This window comes from Pocillopora damicornis, chromosome 3 (genome assembly GCF_964200805.1).
Source record: "Pocillopora damicornis chromosome 3, jaPocDami1.2, whole genome shotgun sequence".
NCBI lineage: Eukaryota > Metazoa > Cnidaria > Anthozoa > Scleractinia > Pocilloporidae > Pocillopora > Pocillopora damicornis.
The window spans coordinates 25,242,976-25,253,273 of NC_142672.1; the positions used below are offsets into that span (position 1 = coordinate 25,242,976).

General features: G+C 38.2%; 1 protein-coding gene across 1 annotated transcript; it reads left to right on the forward strand.

Annotated features, from left to right (window-relative positions):
- Window positions 1-2,361: 2,361 nt before the first annotated feature.
- LOC149049025 (NLR family CARD domain-containing protein 4-like) lies at window positions 2,362-9,941 on the forward strand. Its single transcript, XM_089201424.1, has 4 exons — window positions 2,362-3,086; window positions 3,639-3,821; window positions 5,064-5,168; window positions 6,099-9,941. The coding sequence occupies exons 1-4, from the start codon at window positions 2,375-2,377 to the stop codon at window positions 8,819-8,821; spliced, it is 3,723 nt and encodes a 1,240-aa protein (XP_089057550.1). The 5' UTR covers window positions 2,362-2,374; the 3' UTR covers window positions 8,822-9,941.
- Window positions 9,942-10,298: the final 357 nt, after the last annotated feature.

Below are 10,298 nucleotides of genomic sequence, written 5' to 3' on the forward strand. Positions count from 1 at the left end.
GTTCCACTTATTTTGAGGTGGCCAACGAAAGAGTTGCCAGCAATCAGATAGTTGTGTTCGCACAAAGATTTCTGGAATTGCCACAGGGCAAAGAAGAAATAAGTGATGAGGAACATGAGGATTAATCCCTAGGTCAAAATTTATACCTACTCATTGTTGATGATGAAATGGTTCAGATTTAAACTGATTTTCAATGCTAATCATTCTCAACAATCACAACAAATAAGCAATGTAGGTGTTTTATTAACTTTAATATATCATGATCGATAATATTATGCTCAAGTAAACCATTTCAATCTCCTGCTGACTTGATTCATGTAGCTGTTTTTGTAGCACTCTTTTGTATTACCAAGCCATTAAAAAAAGCCAGAAGTAGCCTTACTACTGGTAAATAGAACTTCATTCTTTTATTTCAGAGCAATTTATGGCTGATTTTTCACAATTTTGAACCCATTAAGTGATGTCAATTTCAGACTAAAACTTAAACATACATGCATGGAGCAAAGTTTACTGGTGGGTTTTAAGATAGCTCGGATGTTCTCCAGGCTTGATCTGTTTTTAATGCTTTTTATAATCTTCCATAATTAGTCAGTTGGCCTCTGAGCTACAATCTGCATAGTTTTGCTGGCCACTCACAGCTCTCACCTTCCCTTAGCTGAGGGTCCACCAGGTGTTAGGTATGATCACTGTCTGCTCCTGAGTATATGGGATATATATATAGCTCATCATCTGATTTGGAGTCGTCAACTTTTTTGAAAGTTCTGGCAGATTTCTTTGACACAGTTCCTTGTTAAAAATTTCCCTTGTGATCTTATCTCCTCCATTACTGAGAAGGGATGTGCATATTGTAACAAATAATTCTTTTTGCGACACTTGCTACATTTTTTCCATAGGCAGGAAATTAATGTGCATTGTTTCATGGGATTTCCACAGTCTCAGCATTGGTACCTTTTGCATAATGTCAGATTTCTTTTTTCCATTCTGGACTGCTCTTAAGGTGTTTCTACAGTTCCCTTTGTCCTTCAGCTCAATGGTGTATATTTTTCCAGCTCTGGTTCTATCAGTTGCCTCATCAAGTGTTAATGCTTTGATTCACTTCCTGACTTCACAGCTCTTTATTCCTGTTACCAATATGCAGAAGATCAGTTCATCGTTTAATACACATTAAGCAACCAGATGCCAGTTTTTGTTGCCTGTTTTTGGTGTCAATTTTCCCATCTTCATGGTTGACACTGCGAAATAAGCAGTGCTCAACAATGGAAACTGTTGGGTTCTATATGATCACCAACTAGTAAATTTTTAGCTTTTTGGTAGGTTTCCTTTCTCACAGCACTTTTCTGAGAATTATTTGTTAAACTTTTTTTCAAGTTCTCTCTTTCAAAAAGGTCCAATCCTCCACCTGATTGCCTTTCAGACTGATTTGAACAGGTGTAATGACTTGCTGATTAAAGACTGTCATATGCATAGGCTGTGGGAATAATTCTACACACACTATACTGTTTACTTTTCATTGATCAAAAATAAATTAGTATCAGTGGCTAATTAAAGACCATCATATGCTTGGGTGGCAGAAATGGTTAAAGCTACACACACTGCCCTCTCCTTTGTCACTTATCAAAAATGAATCAGCTACTTAACCATCAGTTAATGATGGTTAAGGACCATCACAGTGTTCAACACTCAAGCTGGAATTGTGCTACACGCTATTCTGTTTCCTAATTGTTGCTTATGGTAAATAAATCAGTGCCACCATCCAAACACATTAAAAAAAATTTTAAATTATCACTTAGTGCTTTGATAAGAATATATTGTTTCAAAAAGTGTGAAACATATAACTGGCTGCCTTTAAGAAAAGGATCTTAAACTTAAAAATAAATTTTATGCAACCTCTGAGCATCAGGCTTGAGACAAGACCTTAGGTTGATATTCTTTATCATATATTTTGATCTGAGTACAGTATAAGCTTAGTTGTACAAACTGGAGATATGTCCAGTTTTCTTTGATGTTTGCCACCAGATATGTGATTATTCATATCTTCCAGGGATTTTACGTTTATATGGTACAAGGTCATATAAATACACAAATCTATATTGGCTTTGACACCCATTGTGATTGATTTTGTATTTTTCAGTTATTATGACTGATGATTTTAAAATGATTGTCTTTGTAGATTTCTGCAGTGAAGCAGATTGTCCTTAATAAAATTCTGTTGTGAAATAAATTAACCTTAACTTCTACAGTTGCATCAATTAAACATTGATTAAATGGGCAGGACTTGAGGCTAGTTATTGTGTCCAAGCTTAAATATGGTGAATTCAATCAAATTAATTTTATATGTTTCTGTATTGCTTTTATTTTCAGAAGGTGATTGGCAATGTCAGTAACTGTGAGAACTGACCAGAACAGTTCAAAGAACATTTATGGTGACCCACCAAAGATCCATATTAGTCTTCCAGAGATAAGTGAACTAACCCAGAATTCTAAACATTGGAAGGATGTTCAACTCCCAATTGACATTCTGTTGTTAACAGTGAAGGACTGTGAGTTCTTAAGTTGCTACTATTACATTAATGATCCATTTAGAAGCTATTTTAAAGGGCTTGGTCCTGTATACTTTGGAAGCATTGGTGAAGATCAAGATGTTAAACTGAATGTTGCTTTGATGAAATGCTCAGAGGGCTCTAAAATTCCTGGTGGTGCTTTGACTGTTGTAAAGAATGCTGTCACTCAGCTGAGGCCAAAAGCTGTCTTTACTGTGGGCCACTGTAGTGGTATGAATCAGGAATCAACAAAGCTGGGGGATGTGGTTGTTTCAGGAAAGCTCACAACCTATTCCTATCAGAAAATTACAAAGGATGGAAAGAAATTTTGTGGGTTAACAACTCCTGTAAGCAGGGACATTGCTGCTCTCATTCAATATGCAGCTTATGGTTGGAATCCACCCCTAGAAAATCCTAAAGAAAGGAAAGTTGAAGTCCATTGTGGTGAGGTTTTGAGTGGTTGTGAGCTCGTACAAGCTGAGTGGCGACGAGATGAACTAGTGAAGTCATTTCCTGGAGCAATTGCAATTGAGACAGAAGGAGAGGGTAAGATCTCTTTTTCCTTTGAAGTAACTGTTACTGTAAAATCTACTTAAAGAGATATTTGGATATAAATTATTTGTATCCTGGGAGAGAAAATTGATACTTATATGATATCAGTTGTGGTTGGTAAGTTTTCCTACCAGTGTCAAGAGATGCACTGGCTTGACTGTGTGAACATACTGAACTTCAGATCAAGAGTTCTGGGTTCAAGCCCTGGGCTAAAGTGATTGTGTTGTAGTCTTGGCTTTACCCTCAGAGTGTGTCTCTATACCCAGGAGTATAGATGGCTACTGATGAACTTACCAGTTTTTCATATACATGTGGAGGGAGTAAGAGTACAGTCTTAGTGGCTGAATGGTATGGGACCTGGGAGAAGCTCAGGCTACATGGACTAGCTTTGCACCTAGTATAATGTAAGGTGACTTTCCAAAACATATGTCTAGTTCCTTACAAATATTTGATAACAAGTTGGTAACAATGGAAGAGGTTAAAATCAATAGATTTTGGAGCAAATTTGTTGTTTTATTCATAATAGCTTGTTATTGTATGTCTCAGGAGTTTTCAGTGCAGCACATGAACTGAAAATGGAGTGGGTCGTCGTCAAGGGTATTTCAGGATATGCAGATGGAACTGAAGAGAGAGAAAACTGGCAAACATTTGCAAGTGTAACAGCAGCTTCTCTTGTTGCCAACATTCTAAACCAGTGCAGTATTTTTGAAGATTGGCTACATTACAAAGGTAAACAGATCAACTTTTATCTTTTTTAGGCCTGCACTATATTTGCTCGCAGTCACTAGCTAGTCTTGTATGCTGTTTAGTTTTGTGTTTTATAAATGTGCTGGAACCGAACTACCAAAACTAAATTAAAAACATGATTAATTACCTATGATCATGCACTGACAAATCAGAACAGCTCTTGGATCAGAAATGTTACATGTTTGTCAGCAATTTCACCGACTCTGCTAATGTTTGGGATTCTTTTAAGCTTTTGATAGCATTTTCCCTCTGAGAAGAAGACCACCAACCCCCCAATAATACACCTAAAAACTCCTGCCTCACTCACTACTTGACTGCCAACTGAAAGCGTAAGGTTGCCAGTATTTCCTCCTGCTTTTTAGGCTTTGGTCTCCAATGATCGATGAATAGATAAGTCAATATCAGTTTGCTAGAAAGCAACTTGCCCACCTACTAGAATACAAAGATACAAGAAAAAAAAACTTCCTTTTTTAACGACGCTGTCTTTCTCACTGGCTGTTTAATTTACAGAAAGGATAATTTTTTTCCAAGTATTTTGCTCTAATTTTAAAAAGACAAGTAAATGATAGGTAACCAGACTAAAGAAAAGAAAAATTCAGTTTGTGTATGTGGGCCTCCCTATCACGTGTAAAACGATATGTATAACATGTAAGGATGCGTAATGTAATCGCAGGAAGTGGCCTTAAACGAGGGAAAAACCTTAAAACTTTTAAGCGGAAAAGGAAAATCGCCAAGGCTGTGTAAAGCTTATCATTTGACCGAAAAAATCTGTCCCAATTAGTTTTTTTAAAAATATTTGTGAAGAATGCGATACAAGTGTGCATTTGCCACAAGTGCCCTTGCAAGTTTTCGTGTTAGTGAATGTCTCTCTTTTTTCCCCAAGTTGTTTATTGTAAGGAAAATATTTTTTTCAAGCTTCTCGGTCGATTGCAAACAAGAGATATAAATGGTACGTCACCAAATCGGTCTACGTGGCGATGACAATTTGTGTTCCTGGTAAAGAAGAAAAGAGCAAGAAATCTTCCGTTCGCGTATATGGGCGTGCATATTTCGTGTAAAATGATGCACAGTAGGATGCATAATGCAATGGCACGAAGTTGCCTCGTAACCAAATTCCTCAGGAGACGTTCATGAGAAAAGGAAATAGCTCCATTGCTACTATGAATCTGTTGGCTCGAAAAATCTGGTCCAATTTTTTTTATTTGTACATCTGTTATCACGCAGGGGATTCTAATAAACATTTGCCTCGGCCAGAGGTGAAACGCCGTGAGGAAGAGTCGTCTCCGAAGGACGCTCTAACTCCAAAGGAAGGAAAAAATCGTTTTTCAGGTAAAATGAGGACATATATATGGGCGTGCCCGGTGACCCCCACCCCCCAAACCAATCTTCCTTTCCCCTGCCTTTGTAAAATAAATATGTGTAGATCCAGCAAAATGACATGAATAGATGTAATACGTACTACTCGCTATCCTCTCATCTTGATGCTTTGCTGTGATGACTTTATGTTTGTTGTCAAGCAAGGAGTTCTTAGTGACGAAGATTTAGAGAGGCTTTCGCAGAAATTCGAAAAATGGAAGACAGTCGGGCGTTACCTCGAAATTGTGGCAGCAAGATTAACGGCGTTTGACAATGAAAATAGAGAATTGTCTGGAAAAATCTTCAAAAGGTTATTACATTAGCAAGAGAGGGAAGGCTCGGCTGCAACATACTCATAAGACATCTAGAATCTCCCGCTTTACCCCTTCCCTCCTTTTAGCCAAACCCCCGTTTTATAAACCACAAATAACCCAATCGGTCCAGCGAGGGGCTAATGTTCGAAGTTTCAGCTTTAGAAACACATAGTTACTACAATATTTGAGATTTTCCCTAATGTTTGTCTTAATAATAATTTCACTTGTCACAGAAGAAATCAATATATTTTTTAAGATTTTCGTGTAGCGGAACAAACAGTAACCTCGATTACCAGCCGCTGTTCGTGAAATGAGCCCCCGCTTCCCTTCTTCACGGGAGGATCGGAGACTGTACTGGAGAATTAGGGGCAAATCGAACACCCCAACTTCCCCTACCCCCACCACCGTAGTGATCAGATAGTGAAAATGTGAATATTTACCTTCGGAATTATAGAGTGACGTCGTCAAAGTTACAAATTACATATAAAAGAAGTATTCTCCTTATTGTTCTAAAACCCTTCTCGAGTAATTTTCTTTTCTATGTGGGAGAAAGAGAATTTTTACCAAGCTACTTATTTTTTGTCTACAGACTCGTCTGTAACAGAATTTTGGGAATGGTGCCGGAATCAGTTGAGGGCGTTTTACAACACCATGTGTCAAGTGAAAATAACACCATGGGACCCAGACAACACGGTACACATTAATGACATTTACATACAAGTAACGTTTTTACAAGACCACAGGAAACCTGACGGGACAACGAAAAAAAAGCTGGGAGACAGCAGTGAAGTGTTTGAAGGTGACGAAGATCATCCCATCCGTAGACGAATTCTGGTGTATGGAAGACCTGGAATAGGAAAGTCTACTTGCACTCAAAAAGTAGCTGTGGATTGGGCAAATGGCAGAAAGAAGATCCTCGAAAAGTTCAATCTTTTACTGTTAATCAGGTTACGAGACGTTTGTGGTATTTCGGACCTCTGTACCATGTTAAAAACAGCGGAACTGTTGTCTGCTGATGACCCGATGGCAGTCAATAACTTGTGTGAATATGTCCGTCAGAACCAAGAGAAAGTGCTGCTCATTTTGGATGGATATGATGAGTACAGCGGTGGAAAATCATCCATAATTCACCAGATTTGGAGAGGCAGTCAACTGAGAGACTGTTGTGTAATGATCACAACGCGGCCAGTGAAAGAGGATGAGCTTAGAGTGCCAAGTCACGCTCAGTTTGAACTTAACGGGTTCGATAACTGGGAACAGAAGAAACAGTTTGCAAGTAAGATTCTTCCTGATGAGGAGGACGTTAAAGGGCTACTTAGGTACCTGAGAAAGCATGACCTCGTGAAGATGGCAGAGATTCCGCTATTATTGTTGATGTTGTGTCTTCAGTGGAAGAAGAAAAAGCATCAATTACCAACATCTCGTGCGGAAATTTACGTAGAATTTATTCAGACTCTCTTGGATCATATGGCTATTAAAGACTCAGACAACGTCGCAACAGATAAAAGCATAGATGAATATCAAGAGGAACTTTCCAAAATAGGAAAACTTGCTTTTGATGCTCTTTTGGAGGACCGCCTTCATTTTAACTTCAGTAAATTTCCTAAAGGTGATCTGTTCGAGAAGCTTATTCATGTCGGTTTTTTTCAAGTTTCCAAACTTTCCGCTTTGAACCGTGAGAAGATCGTGTATTTTCTTCACAAGTCCGTTCAGGAGTTTCTCGCCGCCTGGTTCATCGTTCAAGAAGTGAAGGTTAAGAAGAATGAAACTGTCACCTGCCTGTCAGGAATGGATACGTTTGAAAAATCAAAGAAGATGGATGAAGTTCTAAAATTCGTTTGTGAGTTGTCATCAGATGCTGCCAGCTTTGTTTTTGATCATCTACGTTATGTGGGAGAGAAAGAAGGTCTCACAATTTACAATTTCACTAGGACGCCTTCTGTCAATGATTTGTCTGATGAACAATGCCACTTTATTGAACTCTGTGTCGATTGTTTGTTTTGTTGTCCAGCCTCGGACAGACTAACTGTGTATTCCACATTTCTCTCATGTGTTAACCATGTCGTAATGCTTCATGACGAACACGTGTCTACTGCTGCTGAGAAAAACTTCTTCAAAGGCACCGCCAGTTTTCCAAACTATTTATTTTTTAAATATATAACTAAATATAATGATCGTGAGAGTATTCTATCCATATTGTCTGACTTGAACGCGGTCGTTTTAACGTGCTCTGGAGAAGTTAAAGATTTTAAAAAATACGCCGATTTACTCCATGCGAACCTTTTCCTCAAAAAAAGCGAAAAAAAAAACCTTATCTATCTACGTCGCATAACAGATGCTGTTTTTTGCTCTAAACTTCTTCCTGAACTGATATCAGCGCCGGTTTGTTCTTCTCAGCCACCTGTAGATAATCTGGGAGAGAATGAGGACAACAACGTTGCACTGTCTCTGACTGAGAACAGATCTGACCAGGCACAACAACATTGTTTGTCACTGGTGAGAGAGGTTCATTTACATGTGAAAACAGTTGAGGATTTTGTTCTGTTGAAGAACTTGTTGCCTTTATTAACAGCTCTTCGAGATATTGATATAAGGGGGAGCGTGACAGATGCCTTGGAAGGTAATTCGTTTGAGAACGCGATTCACAGAATTAATTTTACTGACAATCTCCACAGTTTGCAACTTTGTGGTATCAATCTAACAGAAAAGTGTGCTGCTTTTATTGCTGAGTCACTGCACCACTCTCCAAACTTGCATGAGCTCTGCTTGTCACGGAACCCCTTACACAGCGGTGTGAGTCATTTGGCTGAGAATCTTCATCACGTGCCACAGTTGACTAAGTTAGAGTTAAATCATGTACAAATGGGAGAAAAGGAATGTGCTGCACTGGTTGCCTCATTACAGTACTTAAACAAGTTAGAAAAACTGCATATGGCAAGGAATGCACTGGGTCACGGGATCATTGAACTGGCCAAGAACCTGAACAGTATACCCAATCTGACTAAGCTGGACCTGACGGATACAAATATGGGTAAAGATGAAGCATCAGCACTGGCTCGTGCACTAAAGGATGTACCAGAGCTACGCGATCTTACTCTAGTGTGGAATCCACTTGGCAGAGGAGTCAGGGACCTGGTCCAGCATCTCAGCAGTGTTCCTAAGCTGAAGCGCCTGTGTCTGTTTATTGTTCAGATGACAAAGACAGAGACTGAAGAGTTGTGTACAGCAGTAAAAGGGAGAGGCATCACTTTGTACACTGATTACCATGTAAGAGTCTTTTTGTTGTTTCACTCAGTTGTATCTAATCTTTAGTTAAACTTTCCTCAGAATAGCACTAGATATTGTTTCCAGCAAGTTGCTTTTGATAAAATTTATCAGAGTAGTCTGCATGGGAAACAATGTCGACATCAGGAACAGTCACTGTTTTCGAAATTTTCTATTTCTATTTTGTGACATCAGGAGCAATTGTTGGGGATGGCGGAGACCGTAAACAGCCCATGTTAAGTACTTTAATGGTTCATGTAATGCTTCTTTGACTATGGTTTCCAGAAAAATTTGTCTAAGATTAAATTAAGACATAAACAAATTTAGCTTTCAAAACTTTGATATTATTTACAGACAGTAGTTTCCAGTGTAGTGGATGCTTGATTACTGAAAGCTAATTGAAAACTTTGGGAGTTTGATTCATTCGAGTTCATTCGATTGGCCTTTGAGTTTTAGCGAAATCTTGTTAGAGAAATCTTCTGTAGCTATTCCTTACATAAGAGAGAGAAAAAAGATGAATTGTGAGAATTTTTCTCGGACCAAACTTCTTTGCGCAATGGTAATTTTTGAATTTTTTAGGCTTGTGTTGTTATTATGGGATGCTTTTATTTGGGTTTGATTATGTGCCCTGAAATTACTGTGAACCCATACATGCTTTGGATTTGATGACGTTGTTCACTACAATCTGTACCAGCATCTACTCGCTTTTATTAACAGGAAGCGTTAACCCAACAAAATAGAAAGAACCAAACAAAAAAGGTTTTTTCTTGTTTAAATCCAAATGCGTGTTTTGAAAAGCGAAAATCATGTTGATTCTATTGTCATAAATTTACGTTTTAAAGGTTTTTACTGATGATAGGAAATAATTCACCAAAAGTTGTAGGTTAAAATATTAACATCCAAAAAGAAACTGACACGGTGCTATAATTTACTTGCACTTAAATGGTTTCATTATTCTTCTTTATCAGTTGGATTCTTTTTGTCTTTAGCTGCACTGCTCATGTTGAGTAACTCTGTCAGATGCTCGTAGGGGCCCTCGGTCGCCTTTGTCATAGAAGCCTATTTTTTTTTTCTTTTAAGAAAAATTAAAGAAAAACATTGTAAATAGCGAATTTGTTAAAATGACTATTTCAAACGTTACACTCTAAAACCTTTTTGGTGTGTTAAACGAAAATATAACTTAGAATAAAGAGCAAAGTACTCCGGGGTTGGTAATAAGGCAAAAAGAGATAATAGCGAGAAGGAATTGGAAAAGAAAAGAAGACAGGCGGGCACAAAATTCAATGGATAAATATATATATATATATTTTTTTTTTGGAGGGGGAGGGGGGGTGGGGAAAGGAGGAAAAAATCAAGAAAGTGTTTCACATGGGTCACCTCTGAAAAGCGCTTCGGCTCGATGTTCCCATTCTCTATCCAAAATAAGACCAATATTACCACGTCCTAAACAAAATAAAGCGCTTGCACTAGTCGTGAGAAGAAGCCTTTTGGAGGCGAAGTTTCCATTAACATCTCATTCAGCTGA